Source organism: Anomaloglossus baeobatrachus, chromosome 5 (assembly GCF_048569485.1).
Source record: "Anomaloglossus baeobatrachus isolate aAnoBae1 chromosome 5, aAnoBae1.hap1, whole genome shotgun sequence".
Lineage (NCBI taxonomy): Eukaryota > Metazoa > Chordata > Amphibia > Anura > Aromobatidae > Anomaloglossus > Anomaloglossus baeobatrachus.
The window spans coordinates 97,248,399-97,273,401 of NC_134357.1; the positions used below are offsets into that span (position 1 = coordinate 97,248,399).

A 25,003-nucleotide genomic window follows, 5' to 3' on the forward strand; every position below is an offset into this window, starting at 1 on the left:
CAGTCATTAACCAGGCCCAGTTCACTGTCAGCCAGTGCCTAGATGTCCTACTAGGTTAACCCTAGAATGCGCAACCATAGAAATCAACCACAGAAAACAAGTAACCTAGCAGGCCTGCGAGGCCCCAGGTATGCGTTCTAGGGTGAATAGGTGTGGAAGCTAGGGACAACAGAGGAGCCAGGGGCAAGCTGTAGGTTTTATCATGGGTTTTCATCCTCCCTTTCCCTAGAGGTAGGGTTTCCCCACCCTCTTTTTGTCATTTGGTTGGTATTCCCCTATTCCAAGCATGATATCAATATTTATGATGAATGCAGTTTAAGCTGCACAATTCTATACTTTTATAATTTTGGAATAGAAGGCTGTTGAGGATTTAAGCCACTGTTTTTTGACTTTCAAAAGTGTTTTTGCACCCTAATTAAAGAGATGACGCTTGAATTTCTTCTAAAAAAAGATTTTGCTTCATTTAGTAAAGAAAATGTTTATTCCATCTTAGCAAGCAGGGATAGTTTTGTACAACACAGTGTACTGTAAATTCTGAAATTTGGATTTATTTTTTTTTCTAGAGTCACTATTTTCCATGACCCACAATGTTTTAATTTTTCAGGATATGGGGCTGTGTGAATTTTATTTTTTTGTCCTGAGCTGTTGTTTTTACCGAAACCATTTTGGGGTAGACACAATGTTTATTGCAATGTTCCATTGAGCAAAAAATAATAATCCTGGCGTTTTGATTTTTTTCTTCTCTTTACAACGTTTACTGACTGGATTAATTTATTTTAGATTTTGGTAGATCAGACAATTCTGAATGCAGCAATACCAAATATAGGTTTTTTAATTGTTTTATTTTTTAATGGAAGAAATGGGGGGTTATTTGAACATTTATTTGTTTTCTTTCATATTTATAATTTGTTTTTACTGTATTTACTACTTCAGTTAGGAGACTAGCAGCCATAATTTCCTTATCACCTGTGTAATACACAGCAGTGTACAGCACTGCTGTGTATAGCAGAAATCATAATCTCCTATGAACGCCGGCCAGTTTTCCAGGACTACTTGGTCTTCTTTACTCTGAAGATAGTTCTTAATAACATTGGCTGTATGTTTGGAGTCACTGTCATGCTGCAGAATAAATTTTGAGCCCATTAGATGCTTCCCTGATGATTATCTATGATGATATATGAATAAATATAGATATTTTCGTAGTATGCAGTAAAGAACAACCATTAAACAGTGCAAGAAGGTGGTCTATTCCAGCGTTGTACACTTTTACATGCACCAGCCACTGGACTGATGAGATCATTTTTGGGGGTACGAAGAGTTCTAAGAATAGGCTCATCAGCAATATCAAAGTATTGGACAACCATTTTAATTTTAGCATTAAATAAAACACAAATACAAATTATGATAGTGTGTTAATTTGTCACCTACAGATCTAGAGTTGGCTGTTTATATAATAATATTGGTAAAATATATAATAGTTGCAATTTCTTAATTAATTTTCATAGCAAACTAATTACCTCTCACAAATATGCAAATTATCTAAATTCATTTATCATTTTAGATACTGTGATTTATATGGATCAGCAGAATATGAAGACTTTCCTTTTGTACAGCTGTTTCTAAGGCATTGGCTACACTGCAATTTTTTTAGCCCTACTGATTTATTTTTTTATTTTTTTCTTCTAAAGCAAAAATTGAGTTGTATGGAATTAGATGGACTGCAGCTGTCACTGGGACATTGCTTCTGCAGCCAGTAATCCAACAACCACAGATAAGACAGTAAAGAGCCTTCTCTTAAATTGTAACCGTAGTTTCATTTACGTTTTAATAATCAGTAGTAGCCATGAAAATATGAATCATTAAAAGATATCATATGCAATATGTCCACTTTTTTTGCTCATGGATTAATCTTTCATTCTCTAAATTCATAAAAAAAGGAACACAGATTTTCTGGTAGATTACATGACAGTTGCTGCTCTTCAAGTGCTAGAAGAACTTTAGAAAACTTTAGTTTCAAGAGAACTTACAGTATAAAGTCTGTTACTGCCTCTGCCTCCTCAATCCATAGATTTTTAGCTGCATCAACTGTCACCTCCTACCTCATTCATTTGAAAAATTTTCTTCACCGAATACAGATTTCAGCCAAGAATTGAGAGTGAAAGATTTAAAGGAGTATGAAGCAGATTTTTTTGATTACACTTATTACAAAGTTGCTTTAGTATACCATTGATATACAGAATAATATATATATATATATATATATAATTTTCCCACATTCTATCTTTGTCCCCTTCATGGCACGTGGAAGAGGTTCCTCTGGTCAGGTGAGACCAAAGTAGAACATTTTGGGCTAAATACAAAAAACTCTGCATAGCAGGAAACTGTCACTGCACATCACCTTGAAAACAACATCCCCTCTGTCACATATGGAGGAGGCAACATCATGCCTCCTCCATGTGTGGGAATGCTTTTTTATTCATCAGGGACAAGGAAGCTGGTCAGAAATGATGACAAGATGGATGGAGCTAAATACAGGGTAATCCTGAAAAAAACATGTTAGAGGCTGAAAAACACTTGATACTGGGACATAGATTCCCCTTTCAGCACAACAATGACTCTAAACATGCTAAAGCTAAAGTGAAATAATTAAGTATATTGTCAAATGGTTTATAATAGATCATAGTGTCGCGGGTGGAGGGGTGGGAACGCCGCTCGTCTGGACTCGCTGGTGCTCGGGTCCGGTGCTTCTGCTCCTCGGTAACTCGAGCACGGGGCCGGACTCGGGGCTCGAGCAGCGCCTCCTCGCCCACGAGTGAAAAGGGGGAAGGTTTTTGGTGGGTATTTGGGATGTCGGTCGTGACGCCACCCACGGGTTGTGGTGATGGTGGGCACCACCGCTGCTGGTGATGGGGGATCCCGGGAGCGATGGCGGAGAGCAGCTAAGGTGTTGACCCCTCTGTGGGTAGGGGCTGTTAGTCCCAGGGCCCCGGTTGGGGAGTAGGGAGGAGGTATAGGTGTAGGTGCCGAGGCGGGGAGGCAGCGTGGGCGCGGGTGCAACGTTGCAGTGCAGCGCGGTGCCGGATGGCACTGTTGTACTCACTCAGACACTGAAGGACAGAGTCTCTGGTAAACCAAATGGCTGGATGGATGGGGCCCACAGCCGGCTACGGTGTTCTCACTCTCCCCGGATGGGTTGATGGTGGCTGTCGTTTTCCTGCACCTGTGTAAGTGTATTTGACTCCTATGGCTTCCCACGGGTAGTCCGCTTCCCGGCGTGTATGTGTTGGTAGAGCCCGTTTGCCCGCAGGCGCTGGCCCTTGGATATCTGGCCCTTGGCGGTGGCACTTATGCGGACGGGTTGGGCTGTTGCCTTCTGACGGGACTTAGGTGGGAATGAACCCCCGAGGTCCAGACCGCAATCAGATAATTTGACCTTTACGGCGGCTCCTAGCCTGGTCGTGGTCTGAGTACCCCGCCTTGGTGCTTGGCTTCAATCCGTTCGGTACCGGCGGGCCACCGCCCAACCCCGGTCCTACGGTTCCGCTGACCTATGCCAACTTCTGTAGACGGCCACCACCGTCTGCCGACCTTGCTGAACGTGCCTGGGCTCCAACCCAGACACCAACAGTTTTCACTCCTCTCACTTTCACTGTCTACCCCAAACTCCTCTGTCTTTTCCTGCTTCCAAGTCTGTGAACTCCTCGGTGGGTGGGGTCAACCACCTGGCTCCGCCCCACCTGGTGTGGACATCAAGCCTGGAGGGTGGCAACAAGGATTTGATTGACTGGTGTCACCTACCCAGGGGAGGGTGTGTGTGTGTGGTGTTAGTGTACTGTGACCCCTGGGGGTCTAGGGCGTCACAATAGCATATTCATCTGTAGCTTAGTCAAGGTCCAGACCCACATGTAGGGGACACAGCTGGCATGTGGAAGAAGGTGTTCTGATCAAATGAGACCAAAGTAGAATTTTTTGGACTAAATGCAAAATACTGTGTGTGGTGAAAAACTAACACTGCACATCACCCTGAAAACACCATCTCCACTGTCAAACATGCTTGTGGCAGCATCATGCTGTGGGGATTCTTTTCTTCATCAGGATCAGGGAAGCTGGTCACAGTTGATGTTAAGATGGGTGGAGTAAAATACACAGCAAAGACTGGGATATAGGTTCACCTCCCAACAGGACAATGATCCTAAACATACTGTCAGAGATACAATGGTGTGGTTTAAATCAAAGCATATTCATGTAAAGGAATGGCCCAGTCACAGTCCAGACCTAAATGCCATTGAGAATCTGTGGAAGACTTGAAAAGCGCTGTTCACAAATGCTCTGAATGCAATCTGAGCTAGAGCTATTTTACAAAGAAGAATGGGAAAAAAAATGTCAGCTACTAGATCTAAGCTTTTATAGACATCCCCCAGAGTCTTGCAAAAGTAATTACAGCGAAAGCGGGTCCTACAAAGGGGGGCTGAATACAAATGCATGTCACAATTTTCAGATTTCTAATTTTGAAATACGAGGGGCTGCTGAAAAATCTTTGGTTTTGTGATTTTTTTTATTTCTATTGTAATGAATATTACATCACATGAAAGCCTTATGTGTTTAATATATGTTTTCAAAATTTTGTTTGTTGCTTAGGGCAACAGTGTTCTACGCATGTGAGAAAACAAAATGGGGGAGTCTAATGCGATATAGACTGCAACTGAGAGCAGAAGAGTTATTCAATTCTTGTAAGTCCGCGAAGGATATTCATGGTGATATGTCGCAGACATTGGGAAGTCAATGCCCTTCATTTTCCCCAGTTAAGAACTGGGTTGCCAAATTTAAAATAGGCCACTTAAGCACCAATGATGAGGAACGTCCTGGATGACCGAGATTGTTTGTTGTTCCGGAGATCGTCGATGCTGTGCACAACCTCATACTGGGGAATCAATGAATTTCAGCTAAAGCAATAGCAGACATCATAGGGATTTCCCGTGAACGTGTTTGTGTTATTATCCATTAACATTTGGACATGAGGAAGCTATGTGCAAAGTGAGTCCCCAAATCTTTGACAACAGATCAGAGAAGCATGCGAGTGAAAACTTCCCGGTCCATTTCTCAAAGTTTCCGGACTGATAAGAACTTACTGGATCGACTGGTCACTATGGAAGAGACCTGGATTAATTTGTATGACCCTGAAAACAAGGAGCAGTCAAAAGAGTGGAGGCACAGTGCAAAAATCAGTCACTGAAGTGATGGTGTCTGTGCTCTGGGATAGGGAGGGTGTGCTCCTAGTGAACTACCTTCAAAAGGATTCCACCATTAATGCAAGGTATTACATTAAACTTTTGTACCAATTGAAGGCAGCTCTTAAGGCCAAAAGGCGCAGCAAGCTGTTCAAAGGAATCTTGTTCCTGCAAGACACTGCCTCCGCACACACTGCACAAGTGACCACGGCAAAACTGGCAGAGCTGGGCTTCCAGCTGCTTGACCACCAACTTTATTCACCAGATCTAGCTCCCTCTGACTATCATCTGTTTCCAGACCTTACGAAACACCTCAAGTGTACCAAATTTTACACCATTTCTGATGCCATAACTGCTACGGATGCCTGATTTGAGGCTCAACCAAAATCCTTTTTTTTTTGCTAGGCTCACAAAACTTGGAATAACAATGTAACTGACATCAGTGGAGAGTATGTGGAAGAAATGTAAAGTTTCATCATCCTATCTTGTTTCTTTCTGGGTAAAGTCAAAGACTTATCAGTAGCCCCTTGCATTTAGTAAACCATGTAACATTTTCTTTACACTTCACAAAGACTTGCTAGTTTGTGGTGGTAATATCACATAAAGCCCCCAAAAGGTTTGTGGGTGTAGCGTGAAAAAATGAGGAAAAGTTCATAGTATATGAATAATTGTTTAAGGTAATGTCAATATTTGCGTAACCTTTCATGTTACTGAGCTGTTTCTTTTCTTTACAGGAAAGAGTGAATCCCGTTAATGTTACACCGTCAATACAAGCAGAAGATCAAGACACGGATATATTTCCAATCTCTGACCGGCCTGGAATACTTTTCTCCATTCTTGTTGGTATGTAATGTTTAGTATTTGTCACTTTATCCCTATTTTAACTATATCATAAGTTTATTATGATGAATTTTTAAAGTCATAAGTGAAGCCTCCTAAATACCATAGAATTTTCTTTATCTATCCATCTGGATAAAGAAGTATTTCTCTTGTTGTGATATGAGTTAAACCCAAGTCTATAAGAAAATATAAATGATTTTATGATGGAAAAAATGTGGTATGTTCCAAAGCTGCTTATATTCTAAAGGTATGTTTCCCTGAAAGTGTTACTTCTAGAGAAGAATGCAATGTAGCACTTAAAGGAGGCACACTAGTTAATAACACTCCATGTGCCATTGTACAAAGTCCTTGTCTGATCTCTTTTGTAATTTTTTTCCAGCTATGAACTGATTGTAGTTGTCTATCTAACAGATATTGAATGTATGAAGAGCGCTAGAATATATAGGGAAAATTGTTTCTTATTGAGAATCAGGTTTGCAAGCTTTATTGTGCCATGTACGCTACTGTATATAGCTAAATTCTATGTATCGGGCTATAGTATATCTTGGCTCTTATGAATAGCAAGCTATAAATACAGATGTGTCCTTCCTTATCTTGGCTCAAAACATATAAAGATGTGCTTGAAATGAGCAGTTGAAAAAATAATAAAAAAATGAACACTATTTCGTGATACTTTGCTGTGAGAGGTTTATGCTATATGTATATATTTGGTTTGATCAGCCATTTTGTGTTAATAAACTTGCTACAATCATTTTCAATGAAAGGTATAGGGGCATTTCTGTGTATAATCAAATCAAAGGTTTCCATTCACTTCCAATGCTAAATGTTGAACTAAGGTTTTGATATGTCAGTCTCGTGTATTTTGATGTTTTTGTTGTTTTTGTTTATTTTGTTTTTCTACTGTGAATGGTTGTGTTATGTATGAGAAGAATAATTTTTGCGTCCTAAAAACTAAGTGTGACATAATTAGTGATGGGCGAGCACTAAAATGCTTGGATGCTAATTACTCGAGCAGAGCAATATCTAATGCTGGGGTACTTGTCTTGAGTAACGAGCATAACGCAAGTGAATAGGAGACTCAAGAATTTTTCTGTCAGACCACACTTCTTTCAAAATGCACTTTCCCTTTTCAGTCAGTCAAAATAAACAATTGTGTGTATTATCTTTATGAAATCTCATCGCTTTTACTGGAACTGTAAAATCAGCTTTTCATTTGCATGAAACTCATTAAAAATGCTGACAAAATGCAATGTCTAAACATAGCCTTAACAGCCAGACCATCGTACACCGTATTTCCCTGTCCCCTTTGGCTACAGTAGATGACATAGTATCAGGTAAATCAAACTTAAATACAGAGATAGCAAAAATTAAAAACTTGTACACAGTTGCAGGTCAGCCTAATTGCAGGCCCCACATAGTCCTCCATACACAATAATGTCCCCCACATAGTCCTCCATACAGAATAATGTGAACCACATAGTCCTCCATACAGAATAATGTGAACCACATAGCCCTCCATACAGAATAATGTGAACCACATAGCCCTTCATACACAATAATGTCCCCCACATAGTCCTCCATACAGAATAATGTGAACCACATAGCCCTCCATACAGAATAATGTGAACCACATAGTCCTCCATACAGAATAATGTGAACCACATAGTCCTCCATACAGAATAATGTGAACCTCATAATCCTCCAAACAGAATAATGTATTCCACATAGCCCTCCATGCAGAATAATGTGCCCCACATAGTCGTCCATACAGAATATTGGGCCCCACATAGTCCTTCATACAGAATAATGAGCCCCACATAGCCCTCCATACAGAATAATGTGCCACACATAGTTCTCCATACAGAATAATGTGAACCACATAATCCTCCATACAAAATAAGGTACCTCACATAGCCCTCCATATAGAATAATGGACAACATAATAATAATAATAATAATAATAATAATAATAATAATAATAATAATAATAATATTTATTCACTTATATAAGGTCCTTAATTCCACAGCGCTTTACATACTGTCCCCATTGGGGCTCACAATCTAAATTCTCTATCAGCAGGTCTTTGTAGTGTGGGAGGAATCTGGAGTACCCAGAGTAAACCCACGCAAACACGGGGAGAACATACAAATTCCTTTCCTAGATGTTGTTCTTGGTGGGATTTAAACCCAGTGTCCACAAGCGTAAATGCCCAATCTTGTAGAGAAAGCAGTCTAAAAATTGGGTCATTTATTGTTTTAGTCTGTACATGTATGGCTGCGTATTAAAACTTGCACTCCAAGGCTTGGGGTGGAAACTGCTGGAAATTGCTCTGGGACAAGGAAGTGGATGTGGTTGCTGATGGTATTTGAAAATGTTGAACACACTTTTAATTCTTGACTCTCAAAATGATAAAGGACATTAAGACAGTGCAAGACCTAGCCAAAATGGGAAGGAGAAATGGCAATACAGCCAGCAACAGATGTACAGAAGACACTCTTAATTCCATTTATTTTGTCAATCTTTAAAACACTCAATTCTTGACTCTCAAAGTGGTGAAGGACATGCAGACAATGCGAGGCCTAGCCAAAATGGGCATGAGGAATGGCAATACAGCCAGCAACAACAGTTGTATAGAAGACACTCTGATTCCATTTGTTTTTCCAATTTTTAAATTATCTCTCCAGGACAGGAGATAAACTCTAGCGCAGCACGACCTATTGGAAGTAGCGATCCTAAAAGTTAAATGTGGATTTTTAACAATCCTTTACATATAACTAGGATATATATGCCAGATCAGAATCCCAAGAGGAATGGGCGTGACAGCTATAAGTCCCCTTATTTCACTGGCAGCTAGACTGGCTTGCAAAGTCTCCATAAGGAGAATAATGTTCCCCCGTGGTCTCCAATTTTTAAAGCACTCAATACTTGACCCTCAAACAGTCATAGGATCTGCAGTCAGTTAGAGGCCTAGCCAAAATGACAAGGAGACATGGCAATACAACCAGCAATAGACATACAGAATACAATCTGAATCCATTTTTTTTCAATTTTGAGAAAAACCCCTTTAATATTGCCTCTGAAAGAGATAAAGGATCTTCAGACAGTGCAAGGCCTAGCCAAAATGGGCACGAGGAATGTCAACCTAGCCAGCAACAGACATACAGGAGGAAATCTGATTCCAGTTTTGGATCAATGTTATCAATGTTAAACATACTCTTAATTCTTGACTCTCAAAGTGGTAAAGAAGATGCAGACAGTGCAAGGCCTCGCCAAAATGAACATGAGGAATAGCAATACAGGCAGCAACAGACGAACAGAAGACACTGTGATTCTTTTTTTTTTTCAAATTTTAAAACACTTTTAATTAATTACTCTCAAAGTGGTAAAAGATCTGAAGACATTGTGAGGCCTAGTCAAAACAACCAAGAGGCATGGTATTACAGGCAGCAGCAGATGTACGGGAGACCATCTGATTTCAGATACCCCATGCCTGCCAATTAGTTTTATTTGTAGGTTTTTGCACTTATCTCTTTGTAGTGTTAGGTTATCATGCATTGGTGTTATTTTAACAATATTCAATAAAAAGGATAGGTTTTATTTATGCATAATTGAACATGGAAAAACAATATCAGGTCTACCGAGTGTGAGTGCTCTGGGGAACATTTGCCTGCCTTCACTTTCTGCCCCCTCCTATTTTTTTTTGCTGCCTGTTGCAGTGCTGTGGATACTTCACCCTCTGAGCTCCTGTCTTCTTGCTGCATGTAATCTCAGCGTGTTGGCTCAGTGACTTCATTGTCCACAACCTTGTCTTCCATTTCCTCTCTCTGTTCCTCCTCTGGACTTCTAGATTTCATCTGACTTTCTAGAAACTGTCTTATCATCCACCACCTAATGAGACAGTAATTGCCATTCCCCACCGTTGCCTTCTGCTAAGTGTGGCTGCTCAAGTATTTGGGCATCAGTGTACACCATCTCCTCATATGCCTCCTAAAAACATGCATGTTGAGATGCCAGAAAAAGCCATAAATGGAAAGGTAAAGTGCTCCTTGGAGTGTCCAAGTGGGGGGGTCACTTGTTTTCTTAGAGTCACAATGGTGGGAGGAAGAAGGATCAGGATAAGGATTATGTGATCCTGGCTCTTGATGAGTCCTACTGTACCATGTGGAAGACCAGGTGTTGCTAGTAAACAGACTGGAAACATTATCTGCTATCCAGCCCACCACTTGCTCACACTGTTCTGCAGCCCCCTGAAAAATGAAACCAGAACCTAAGTCTAGATGATGTGTCTTTGCTGTGCTCCCACAGCAGGCCCAGTTTGCACTGGCTTACAGCCATGGCCTCTGCATGCACCACTATCAGTGGGATGTCCACTTCCACATCCCTTACCACAAGTCTTGTGAATTTTAAATTACTCAGCTAAAAGCGGTATTATTAGAGAATAAATACATTTTTTAGATATCATCAGCATGCAGGGTAACGCTTTAATCACTGCCTACAGGCTTGTAATACACAATCACTACTCCAGAATTTCAATCCAAAATTAATTGCAAACTGCAAGCAGTATTATTAGAGAATAGAATTGCTTTTTTAGCTAGCAGCAGCACTGTCTGTAAGGGTTGAATCCCTGCATGTATGCCTCTAACACACTACTCCTACTCCAGAAACTCACCCAACACTAAATGCAGAATAAGAGAGGTTTTATTATAGTATATATTACATTTTTTTAGGTATCAGCAGCACTGTGTGTAAGGCTTGAATCACTGCCTATAGGTCTGTTATACACAGTCCCTACTTCAGAATCTCATTCCAAAATTAACTGCTAACTAAGAGTGGTATTATTAGGGAATATAATTAAGTTTATTTAGCAGCAGCACTCTGTGTAAGGCTACAATCCCTGCATATACGCTTCTAATATACTATGCCTACTCCAGAAGCTTGCACTACACTAAATACAACTAAGAGCGGTATTATTAGGGAATATAATTAATTTTGTCTAGCAGCAGCACGCTATCTAAGGCTACAATCCCTACATACATGCTTCTAATGTATAATACCTACTTCGGCAGCTTGCGCTACACTAAATACAAATAAGAGAGGGTATTATCGAAAATGGATTCATTTTTTTAGATATCAGCAGCACTGTGTGTAAGGTTTGAATCACTGCCTATAGGCCTGTAATACTGTATACCATCCCTATTTCAGAATTTCAATCCAAGATGGCTACAGCATTACCATGATTGGCAGGCAATCCCTGCATGTTTACTGGCTAATAAAAAACATAGAAACATGCGTGGAGGGGACTCGAGCATGGTGCCCGAACAGCAGAATACTCGATTGAGTATCCAGCACAGTAATGATCAATCAAGTACCGAGCAGTGCCAAGCAAGTTCGACCATCACTAGACATAATACTTAATTTCATGTGTTTGAATCTATTGGTAAATAAGGGAACATAACTATGATGTTTGCTTATTCTTTCATTTTTCTCTATCTTATTTGATTCTGCTTTAAATATTTAAAACCTTATCCCGAGATATCATCTTTGTCATTCACTCTTGTGAGTTTTAAATTGCATGAAGCTCAGTCCATTATAGAATAAATTGTTTGATAGGTTATTAAAAGCAGAGACAGTATTGAACTGCAGGCTTCACATAAAATATTGTCAGTCCCTGATCATATTAAGTTCTGCTTTTTTTTAGCTATCTTGCATTTTTTATTACCTGTGTGCTAAAATGAATTCATTTATTAGCTCTTTGAAATTGAATGAAAGCAGCATATCATATACCGAAATGGCTGTGGAAGAAACAATCACTGTGTTTTGCTTTCTGTCAATTAGGTGTTCAAGACATTGTCTTCTCTTGCAGGCACTCCTGAGGATTATCCACAATATTTCCATATGAATCGTACCACGGCTGTACTTACTCTCCTGAAGGCAGTAAATAGAGATTTGCACCAGAAATTTGATTTGGTGATTAAGGTAATATTTTCTAATTTCCACTTGAATAATCATTACTTTTTAAATGCTCTTGTCTTGATCCTGAGAAAAAATAAGTTCTGTTCTACTAATTTATTTGAGGGTAGTTATTACTTCTCCGATTACTTTATTACCTATGATTTATAAATTGTTTTTTTCTTTTTTTGTAAAAAAAAGCATACATTTTTTCCACACATCAGTTTTTCAAGTTTTGTTAACTTTTTGTTGATTTATGCCACTCTTAGTACTTAAAAAATGGATATAACCTGATTGTTATTAACTCTGCAAATAAGAATAAAATCAGATTTATGAATTTTAACTTTTTAAAATCTCACACAAGGAGTTGTAAAATCTCTGCAGCACGGGAATGGTGCAAACAATGAAAAAATCAGTTTTAGATAGAAGTTTGACAACTTAAAGAAGAGCCAAATTGATCAAACATTATTTGACACTGATAAATTTGACTCAATGGCAATGTAGCTAGAAGCCAAACTGACTTAAAAAAGTCCTTCTATGATGAATTCCCCAATTGTGTTTCTTCAAATTTATTTTAGTCTGGCATCATAGGTTTTAGACAATCCATAAAATGGAACTTGAGATACAGTGGATTGGAATTCTGGAACGGCATCTTATGGTAACTGAAGCCAAGTAGTATAAAGTTCACCTTACCTCTCAAAATGTTTTCTGGGTTTTTAGACTGTTCATTGAATAATGCTTTTTAATTCAAATTCAAGATTAGTAGCTGCTTCTCAATAAGTATTATGTACTTGATTATTTAAATTTACATTAATTGAGGAATATATAGATCTCAACATGCTTAGATATCTTAGTTTTTATAGAAAAAAATTGTTAAAATAAAACTCGGTCCTCAGTGGTTGATACCTTTTTATAGCTATCTGAAAAAAGTGACATTAAAAGCTACCAACCACTGAGGACTCAAATTTTTTTTAAACAATTTTTTAAACAATTTTTTTAAACAATTGAACTTTGACTGTCACTGTGCAAGTTTTGCATCAGTATCACCCGACACGGTGCACATTCTCCTGACTGCATGTATTTCCATGCAGCTGAGGCACTTCTGTCAGGAGAGTGTGCACCGTGCTGGGTGATACCGATGTGAGACTCACAGCAGTCATACGCAAGTGGAATCATACTCTCACTGTCAGCCTGCTTTTCACTCTATATAGACACTTGTCTGTACAGAGGGATGAAGCAGAGTTGACATTGTTCTCCCTGTGGACTATGTCAGACTAAGGATTGTTTTATAAGAAAGATGGAGTCTCTAATTTTTTTTGTTTTATCTTTAATAAATAAATTTCTATGTGTTGTGCTTTTTTTTTACTGTTTACAAAAATTCATGGTGGCCATGTCTAATTTGGTGTGACATTTATGCCTTAGGACCAGCTAAGACTACAAAGCTGGTATTATCCTCTTTATTACCCAGCGTGCTATCGCCATCAGGGCTGCTGCACGAGCCGGGCAAAGCACCTGGAAATGGCGTTAAAAAACAATGCACCATTTTCACGGGTGGCTGCGGGCTTAAGTTTTAGTGTGTGGGGCCCAAAACTTTTGGGCCTTATGTTGCTGAGAATCCCAGCCCCCAGCTGCCTGGTTTTACCTGACTGGTGATCAAAATATGGTGGGAGCCCATGCATTTTTTTTAAATTATTTTTTTACATAATTAAAAAAAATTAATGGGCTTCCTGTATTTTGATTGCCAGCCAAGGAAAAGACAGGCAGATGGTGGTAGCAGCCCGTAGCTGTCCACTTTATTTCCGCTGAAAATCAAAAGTACCACAGAGCTATGTCATTTTTTTAAATTATTTATTTTTACACTACAATATGCGTGAGGGACCCAACAGCCAATCTCAGACACTGTCATGCAGAATGAGCATCTGTGATTGGCTGTTGGAGTAATCTGGAATCTGCCCATACATAGGCTTGGTTTCAGGTTACTCCAGCGTCCAATCACAGATGCCTACTCTGTGGCAGCATCTGTAATTGTCTGTTATTTTAACAGTAAAGTAAAACAACAACACAGAGAAAAAAATATTTTATTCTAAATAAAACAGAAGACATTTCGGACTCCATCTTTATTACCCCCAAAAAAACCTCCGACATAGTCCAAAGACGGGCAAGCATCTTCAGCTCTGCTACATCTGTGCGAGGAGACAAACACAGTTCTGCTCACACAGACTCAGCTGAGAGCTGTCAGAGACTTCCCCTGAGTGCACAGATGAGGCCAGTCGCCCATCACTACTGCAGAGTTGTTTGCCATCTCCAGAGTCACAGGGTCAAAATCTCTCTTTCCTGTAGAGTGTAAGCTATTAGGGTCAGCAGGGTCCTCTCTCTCCCTCTGAATCTCACTTGTAAAGTGTAGACACTTACGGTAATAAAGATTTTAACTCCTCTCCCCATGTGTAGTTTCCAAGCAATTACAAGCTTTCCAGTATTGAGTGTATGAATTTTTAAGCTACAAATATTTTCTTTTTAACTAGGGCTTTTTAATCTCCACATGTACCTTAACAGCAATAGACTGACTTAAGAATATTTTTTTTTGTATTAAACCATATAATAACCATGTGCAAAGGTCATTGTGAAAGGAACAGAATCAGGGATATCCTGTGTTATTAGCTGTGTATAACGATTTTACCTGTATTGATGAGCAAGTGTATACTATTCGTTACTCGCATGGATAGTATGGTATTCAGGTTACTCGTTATATTGTGAGTTTTTGTGTACTGGACTCGCGATATTTGTATCTCCCTCCCAGCAGGGTTGGCGACTGATTTGCAGCCACTAAACATGCTGGGCTTCTTAACCAGTCACAGCAATGCCTCAGCCATCTTGGTTTTTGACATTACTGTAATTAGCTGGCTGCTCTTTGTACTTACCAATCGTGGGAGAGGGAGAGAGAAAAGTCTCCAGGGTTTCATCACTTTCCCAGCTCCCAGACCTCTTTGTTGCGTCCAACAGAAAATTTCTCGCATTTCCTATTGACTTGCATTGTACTCATTATTCGGAACGAATACGCAAGTATTACAAAGTACTCGTTACAAGTATAGTGATTATGAATATTTCAGTACTTGCTCATCTTTAGTTATCTGTCATTGTAGACCATCTCTGCTGAGAATTAGATTGCTGAAAACTCTTCTTAAAAGGATGGAAAGAATTATTCTAAGTGGCCTTAGTGGCCAGTGGGAAAATTGCATGATTACTCATTTTATTTCTTATAGGGTTGATCCTGCACATAAAATATCTTTTGCAAATATCTAAGCTTACTCCCTGACAATTTTAATAATTAGCATTATTATTCAATTCCCTACACTTCTCTCTATCTAGGTAGTCTCCAAATGTGTTGTTTTTTTTACTACACTTACTCTGAAGTTTCGATTGAGCGGAGTCTCAAATGTAATATCGCAAAAGACTGTGGCTGCACTCATTCCCTGCATCTATCACCCCTCCTTGAACAAGTCATCTTCAGGGAGAAGAGCTGAAATTACTACAGTTTCTTGTATTGCCACACTATGAAGATGTCCTACATCAATGCTGATGGGCACTGGAGGTGAGTGCAGTGCCAGCACTCTGCTTTTATCTCTGCTGCCACCGTAGCATTTAACTTCTAGAAGATCTCATCAGGGGTTGGAGATAGAAGCAGTGAGTGACACCAGTACCACCCCACAGCTATTAACACCATCCAGAAAAACAAATTGTATTAGGTATGATATTACATATAACATGTAGTGTTGTATCCCTGCTGATGATTTGTTTGAGAGCAGTGCTAGAAGGTTTGGGACACCTGTACTGTGTTCTCATGATGTTTCATTTGAGGGTAGTGCTAGAAGCTGTTGGGCATTGCTTGTGCTACTCATAGTTCTATCTCTGCCCTTGATGACTTTCAGCTAGAAGCTACAGTGGTGGCAAAGATAGAAGCATCTATAAACATGAAAACATGATCCAAAAAGTCTTCATTCAGTGGGTGGAGATAGAAGCAATGTGTGAGATCAATGCCTCCCCACAGCTTTTAGTACCCCCAAGAGAAACAAATCATCATCAAGTGGTCATGCAGATGTCACTCATTGCTTCTAGCACTGCCCCTCTACTGATGATTTTTTTGAGGACAATGCTAGAAACTGTGTGATACCAGCACCACCCCTGATGATGTTTAATTCGAGGGTGGTAGTAGAAGCTGTCGAGTGTCACTGGTGTCGCTCATGATTCTATCTCTGCCCCCTGACAATTTCTTTTAGTTAGAAGCAACAGTGGTGGCGGCGATAGAAGCAGAGTGCAGCACTGCACTCACATTTCCCGTAGCGTCTATCAACATGTAACCAGCATGTCTTCAGAGGGTGGCAATGAACAAAACTGTAGTGTGCATCCCACCCCTTGATGACATCCTGTTCAAGAGGGGCAATAGACACTGCAAAAAGGTGTGTGTAGCCTCAGCCTCTGGTTACATCACATTCGAGACTCATATTAGAAGTTAAAAAAAAAAATTATGGATTAGCTAGATAGGGATAAGTGTGGTACATTGTACAAAAACTCTAAATTACAAAAATAAGGTGTAAATATATATATTTACAAAGAACATTTTAGGTGTAGAATCACCCTTTTAATAGGGATCACGGTAAGAAAAAAAAGACACTTTTAAAAAACCAATACATTTAACAAAAAATTGTTTAAGGCCTTGTTCATACCACCGCGATTTTACCCACAATTTTTTTTCCATTTTTGCAGCAGAAATTTCTTTGAGAAAATAGTTGTAACCTTTCTGCAGACATTCCCCAGCAAAACCTATGGAAAAAAAATAGCTGTGCGCACACTGCGTTTTTTTCTCAAGAACATTCTTACTGCAGAATTTCTTGAGAAGAATGAGCATGTCACTTCTTTTCTGCAGGTACTGCATTTTTTGCCATAGATAATGGTAAAAAACCATTATATAATTGTAATGGAAAAAACACACCAAAAATGCATAAAACGCGGTAAAAACGCATGCGGTTTTCGGTGTGTTATTGGTGCATTTTTGACTGCAAGTGCACTAATCTTTCAGACTCTCGAGAAATTTCTTAAGAAAAATTATTTTTCTAGTGTGAACAGAGCCTTAAACAATAGGTCATTTTTTATGACATTTCCATTATGGATCTAACTGCAGTTCACAGCTGTTCTTTTCCAAAGTGTCTTCTATATTTGAAAATATCATTTTTTTATGGGGGTTTTTTATACTCTATAGCCTTAATCCTTCTCATCTAAACATGAGTGAAAAAATGTTAAAAAACTGTCCAATAGTATATGATGTATAGAACGTATCTAATATGAGCTAGAGGCATAAAGATAGCCTTAGAACTAGAAAAGCTGGATAAATTCTAGTGTGACAACTCGCACGTTATGGCTATTTCAAGGAGGTGCTAGTTGATTGAGAACAAGGAGTATTGCCACTGCAGAACACATACTATACTTTTAGTCTTCAAACTTTTAGTATTGAAGCTAAAAAATATAATTCAATGAATTGTTTGGAATGCCTATTAACATTCATTTGAAATAATCATATTTATTTCTGAGAATAAAACATGTCTAGTATAGAATTTCCTGAAAAATAACTTTATTAGTTCAAGCAAGAATGTTAGAAATCCTTAATAAATATAAAGTAAAATAAATCTCTACAATGAATTGCACACGTTTTCTTGGAGAACTGTCACACGGTGTTCGGCACTGCAGAGTTTTACACCCCACCTGGTGCTCTTTAATTGCTCAGTTAGAGTATGAAGTTGATTAGTTATGAGTTTCCTGATAATCGGTCTAGAAGGAGTTAATACCTGCTGTTTATTGCTGCTTGTGTCATGGGCTTCTGGAGGACCAGTTTAGGACTTCCATTCTACATTGCCTATCATGACAAGAACACTAATGTCTCTGTTACCAATATATTAAATGGAAATAGTAGTTCTGCAAGTATTACTTGATGCACCTGACCTTCCGATACCCCAGTTTTTGCTCAACTGGTAACAAGACCTTGGTCTTTCCTTCTCATATTAACAGAGCAAAAGATTTTCTGCTTTCCCACAGTTCAAGATATTGGGAATGTGGGTGTAAGATATTATCCACATGGTTTTGTTTGCTTCTCGCTTACCCAGTCCACAACCTTTCATTTTTTCCATGTGCTAATGATGTTTGAGGGTGGAGCATGTTCCATACTTTCTGATTTTGTTGTGTCCGTGTATCTTCCTGGGATAGTGTTCTATATCTAAACTTAAAGTGTTCCAACTCCTTCTTGCACCCAAACTACTTATATTGCATTACTGTTATGTCTCTTATCAAAAGATCCAAGGGATCTCTTCTATGGCACCTTTATAATGCACCTCGCTCTTGTATTCCTCTCATATGAAAGTACCCATATACTACCTTGTTAGGTCTATGGTATTTCAGGTGAATTATGAGGATGGAGAATCTGCTGTCATCATGACAAAACACATTGCCAAGACCTGGTTCCATTGGTTTAACTTTGAAGAAAGTATATAATGTTGGTTGAACCTAGCAGAACACTAACAGATGGTTAGCTAAAATGTTTTTTCTGCCAATAGTCATTTCACTAATGATATGTCCTGGATTATCCCGTGTGGTTTTTAACTTCTATTTTCTCTTTTCCTCCATTTTTAAATCTTACAGTTAAAAACTCAATTCATGAGCCAAACACCAGTTAAATTGCACTACCTTTTATGTGTCACAGTCATATTCACTAACTTTGTAGTTCAACTTTTCATGTAATTTTCTCTTGGCGCTGCATCCTGCAATTAGACAAATTTTGGCCATACAATGTTTTAAAAAAAAATAAATAAAAAATTCACATAAAGAATTATGAGACCTCTAATTGCATTTTGTAAAAATGGCAACTAGAATCAGATTAATTGCAGACCACTTTGCCACAACCAGCTTTGGAATTGAACTTTTGGTTTGGAAATATCTTAGTTGGAATTAAAATTAAACAGCATTGTTCCCAAATATACTAGAAGTGTACTAATTGCTTTCACTAATTGTATGCAAACAGAGTTGCCCAGAGTATCCAACCATAATGTGTACTTGTAATCAAAATTATTCTACCACCATTTCAAATTAGGTTTATAAGTTACAAACTTTCTGCTGTTTGCAAAAAACAAACAACAATTTACAGTTAGTACAAGAAATATTTGAATAATAACACAAGTTTTAGCATTTTAAATATTTACCAAAACATATTCAGTCTACAGTTATATATTAATATGAACTTAAATGAAAAACTTTCAGCTTTAATTTGGTGGTATGCTCATCCTAATTGGGGTAAGGGTTTAGGAATTAAAGCTCTTTAACAAGTAACTGCATCTTTTTCAAGAAACCAAAGTTAATTAGACAGTTTTTTCAAAATCTCTTTAACCCTAGAAGGCATGACATTAAAAATATACATATTAACGTATTGAGGGCCTTTTAGGCCCCCATGCACATAATGTAGAAAAACACACTTAAATAACTTTTACAAGTTTATTTCAAAATTACTCAATAAAATATGAATAGTGGACAAAATTTTAATTATAATTTTTCACAGAAAACACCAAAAAAATCTTTTTTTTTCCCAAATTTCACGCAAAGACATGAAAACAAACAAAAACGCATAGCAATCTATAGCAAACTAGCTGCAGCTACATTTATTTTCTAACTTTCTTTTCTATTATATTAGTCTTCCAAACAATTCTAACATGTTATTTTTTCAGAACAGTTTCCTTACAAGTGGAACAATATCGCTCAGTTTTCCTCTCTATGTTTCTTAGACACATGAAACAACGCTTTTGTTTTCTTTCTCCTGGCTCTGGAATAATCTGAAACTGTATGCCACACCATTTCATTGCTTCTTTAGTTTGCTTTGGCAAGCATTTCAAGTCGCTTCGCTCTATCATGTGAGGCATTACAAGTTCATGACAAAGGTCCTTCAAGAATATGTGTCTCCTGTCCTTCCTCTGTGCATGAAATTCCGGATGAGTTTCTGTATAAATAATGAATGAATTTAGGGCTGCTACATCAAGCTTATTTGAAAATAGTACTACAGGACATCGTTTTGTTTGCCTCTTACACGAATATTCTACCACCATCTCATCCATTTTATCTACACCTCCTTTTGTTGCATTGTAATGCAGGATGATTTCTGGTTTCAATTTTTGGTTATTGCTGTCAACACTGCAATCGTGATGCATGGTACTGAGTAAAATTACAGATTTCTTCTTCGCCTTGTAAGATACCAAAGTCGCTTTGTTATTGAATCCAAAGACACTCTCATAAAGTGCTCGCTGATGATTGTGTTTGAGTGCTGCTGGAATTTCTCGTCTGTTTTGCTTTATAGTACCAACAAGTGTAATAGCTTTTGCAAGCAGTAAATTGCCTAGTTCAACATTGGTGAAATAATTGTCCATGGTGATGTTTCTACCTGAATTGAATATTGGAACAGCAAGAGTTTTGACTATTTCAGACCCCCAGATCCTTCTGTACTGGTGCACCAATCTCTTTGCCACACTAGATTACGCCATTTATGCCATAATAATTTGCAGAATCACACATCCAGAAGATTTTTATTCCGTACTTAGCTGGCTTGCTGGGCATGTATTGTATGAATTTGCAGCGTCCTCTGAATGGTATAAGTTGCTCATCTACAGTAACATTAGTACTAGGATTGTAAAGTTTTGTGCAATTTTTGATAAATATGTTCCAAATATAACTGATAGGGGCTAATTTGTCTGTTTCAAACCTTGCTGCACGAGTTCGCTTATCATCAAAGCGAATGATTCTTCTAATTTCCTCATATCTGCCCACTGACATTGTCGCCTTATAGTGTGGATCAGAAAGTGGGTCCAGAAATAATTCTCGTATTGGGACATCATACGATTTTTGACTCCCTGCCAGCAGTAAAAGTCCAATATATGCATAAAGTTCCTCTTTTGAGATATTTTTCCAGGACTTATTTTTTGCAGAAGCGATACTTCTTCCTTCTAGGTTTGAACATAATAGGACCTCTTCTGCAATATTGTCAGAAAAATAAGTACAGAATACATCTTTAGGGGTAAAGTAACTGGGACTTCCCACAGCTCCTTGAGCCTGTCTCACAATATTGTGTATTGGAGTACGTACGACTAGTGTAAGATTACTGTCCCAAAAAACATTCGTTTTCGATGTTTTACTTATTACTTCTTAAGGATCCACTAGATTCACTTCTTCATCATCAGAAGAATCACTGGATGAGGATGTTTGATTAGCTGGTGGCAGATATTCTTCATCAGACAAAGATAGTTTACTTTCATCATCGCTTTGAAACATAATCACTTCAATCTCTTGGTCAGTCAGACACTTGGAGGAAGACTGTGCCATTGCTGACTAGATGTTAGCAAAATAAAGAAACAACAATGAACACAATCAGAGTTGTCCACTCTTTGCTTGTGTGTGACACACTGTAAGTGTAATGTCCCCCTTCTTCCTCTCACCCTCAGCAGCTCTTACCTTTTATACTTTTAGGTGGTGTACAATTCTCTGGATTTTTGTGGCTCACAAGTTCTAGCCTTTGCAAGCTTCTTAGAAACAGAAACTGAAAATGAATCAGATTTCCTCTCAACAGCTTATCTTATCACAGGTCATTCAGCTATTAGCTCACAGTGTATGTTGTCCTCAGTACTCTATACACAGCTCATTACTGTGTTCAGAAGACCTGAGGTGATGTCATGGCCTTATCACTCCCTCCAAAAATCACATGACATCCTCACATGTTATTATCCACACCCTGGCCCCTCCACCAACATTACTGAGTACAAATAAAGTAACTTGAGACACAAACACTTCTGAGAACATGATAAAAACAGTGAGGGCCTAAAAGGCCCCCAATTCGTACAGATGTAGTTTTCACCAAACAAGCATTGTTACACCATAATGCCTATGAAAAAAATTATATGAACAACTGGATATTATCAACAACAACAACATACTTGAGGAATACCTGGAATTTCAAAATTCTAGCTAAAGTAATTTTGCAGATAATAGCCAAAATGTAAGCATGGGGGCCTAAAAGGCCCCCAATATGCGTTCTAGGGTTAATGGGCTGTATGGGGTATCCTCTCATTACTCCATCATCAATTAAGCAAATAAAAGAAAGGTCCTGGGCTGATTCCAGGTGTGGCATTTCTAATCTTACGTATGTGTATTTTTTTTAACTTTCTTTTTTCTGCGGATTGTTTCTCACTCCTGAGCAATATACCACATGATTTCTAATTCATTCAAGACTTCTTCATGTTGCTCTATAGGATTGATGATAAAGTTTTTCCAACAGTCTTTAAAGTCAGAAATTAAAGTGAAAGTATCGGAGCGGATGTTGTTTTATCCATCGGATAGCAAATAGTGCGAATAGCCTGTTATCTGCCTGATAACGAATAGTGGCGAATACATTTGTTCATCCCTACCTATAACTCTGATGGCCATTGCACCAGGGCAATCGGGATGATCCAGGTAAAGTGCTGAAATTTACATATTTAATGGATGCAACAATTCTAGTGGCTGCAGGCTGCTATTTTTAGACTGTGGGGGTGAATAACCAAGAGCCTCCCCAGCTTGAGAAAACCAGCCCCCAGCTGTCAGCTTTATTATGGCTGGTTATCAAAATTGGAGGAGACCGCATGCTGTTTTTTTGAAATTATTTATTTAAATAATAAAAAAGCTATGTGGGGTCCTTCTAATTTTGATGCATAGCCAAGAGAAGCATAAGGCTGGGGGCTAAAGCCTGTAGCCATATGCTTTATCTGTGCTAGGTATCACTATATGGGAGGACCCTACGCCAATTTATTTATATATTAAATTATTTTTACACTACTATAGAGATGCAGAAAAAGTGTATGATTCCAACCAATCACAGAATTTGTGACAGAGAGTGGGGGCATGGTCTGACTGCAACCAATCACAGACGCCAGGACTGACAGTAGGTGGGAAAAGTAGTGAATATGCATGAGAGCAAATGTTACAGGGGTATTTCGTAAAGTTTAACTGTTCTGCTTTCTTCCTTATTTTCTTTTTTTGCAGCCCTCCTAGCCATTACTAACACTATTTTATTACACATAAGTTTTGGTCCCTTAGACTTTATGGGGTTTGGCATCGGGGGTCAAGTTTGGCTACCTAACTCGATTTTTGTTTTAGTCCATGCTTGTTCAGCCAACCCAAATATCCACGTGTACGCTCATCACTACTCATGAGAAATCTAATAGTAGAAATGTTAATTCTTGTGCAGCTGCAGGTTGGTATTTTGAGGCTCAGAAGGGCCAAAAAAAGTAGGGGGACCCCATGCTGTTTTGTTACATTATTTATTTTACTTACTATTTACTTTATACCAGGTAAAAACACCCCTTAGTGCTACTTCAAAGGCACTAAATGGTGCAAGTGTACAACCCTGTCTATATGCATGGTCAAATACAACTCAACTCTCCCTGAAGCCATGAGCAGAGAGCTTAGCATCAAATTCTTAGGCATTATGTTATAGCTGATTATGCGATGCGAGCGGTCAATCAAAGTAATGCCAGTAGTCAACATTAAATATGCAGGAAATCCCTGCATATTTAGTGGCTCCAAAAAATGCAGGACGTGGACTTGAGCAATGGGCTTGAGCACCCATGATACTCCTATTGCATACTGAGCATGCCCGAGCATCCCAATGCTCAATTGATTATCTATCAGTGCCAAATACGCTAACTCATCACTAGAAAACAGCTATAATGCAAAAACATGTGCCCCTATGTAAATAGTTTTGGACCTAACTGTGTATTGCATTGTTGAAATGCCTTACATGAATTTTCTATTTTATCCGTTTGACTCTTCACATGCATGTATCACTTAATGTATCACTTAATGCAGGATCATGTTCAATTTTTTCTTTAAGATTTCCATAATTATATAACTGTTGGATAGCAGAGCTGAACTATATGGTACTTGACCACGTTCTACTAAATATTTGCTACTGTTTCATTAAAAATCTATTTCTTATTTAATACTGCTTAATACTTTATCTTCTTATATAAACTCCTGCATCAAACCTGTCAATAGAGCTTTGTTTACAAGGTAGAGAGTAAGAAGGTTAATAATGATGATGAGTGTCTAATCTTCTTCAAGTAGTCTATGGAAAGAACCTTCTAAGAGTACAGCATCAATAACATTAAATTAGATATGCTAAAATGAAATATAGAAAAAAGGAGACTAGCTTTTTTTCTGTCTTTTTATACAAAGTCTCAAAACTGTAATAAAAAAAATCTATTTATTACCATAAAGATGCACTTTTCTTTCGCAATATATCTAGCATTTATGGTAACATCTATAAACAGATCCCTTTATGTTGTTTCTTACAACTTAGGATCCTATTGATGAAACTTCTATTCATAATGAGTTTGCACAAGTCTGCTTATCCACAAAAAATAAAACATTAAAATCTAAACATGACTTAAATCTGAATTTTATTAATCCGTTTTATTCCATAATCATTGGCTACTCTTAAGGGTGCTTTACACACTGCGAAATCGCTAGCGATCTCGTTAGCGATGTGACACGCCAGATCGCAGATAAGATTTGCCGAGATTGCATATAGGTCATTTTTTGTAGCGCCGGTCACATGTGCGATCTGGTTTGTTACATCGCTAACGAGATCGCTAGCGATGTTGCAGAGTGTAAAGCACTCTTTAATTTCTGTCCACCAACTATTATTGGTGTTTTGCAACTCTTTTTTAAATATCAGCAGTAATTATCTTATGAAACCACATATTGCAATATATTACTAAAGTAGATACTGCAGGGGATATATAGTAACAAATTCTGGCCTTAAAAATATTGCTTTACAATTAAAGATGATCAAAAAGATTTGCAGTAAGGACGCAGTTTCAGAGCCACATCAGTAATCTATGGCTGCAGGGCCAAAGTCCTGTGAACCTCC

The 25,003-nt window shown here is 38.3% G+C and overlaps 1 protein-coding gene across 1 annotated transcript in view; it reads left to right on the forward strand.

Moving 5' to 3' along the window:
• PCDH15 (protocadherin related 15) overlaps positions 1-25,003 on the forward strand; it is a 2,365,808-nt gene that overhangs the window by 968,772 nt on the left and 1,372,033 nt on the right. Inside the window, exons 10-11 of the mRNA XM_075348720.1 lie at positions 5,963-6,071; positions 11,933-12,045. Coding sequence (XP_075204835.1) covers positions 5,963-6,071; positions 11,933-12,045 — 222 coding nt within the window. The remainder of the gene's footprint in view (positions 1-5,962; positions 6,072-11,932; positions 12,046-25,003) is intronic.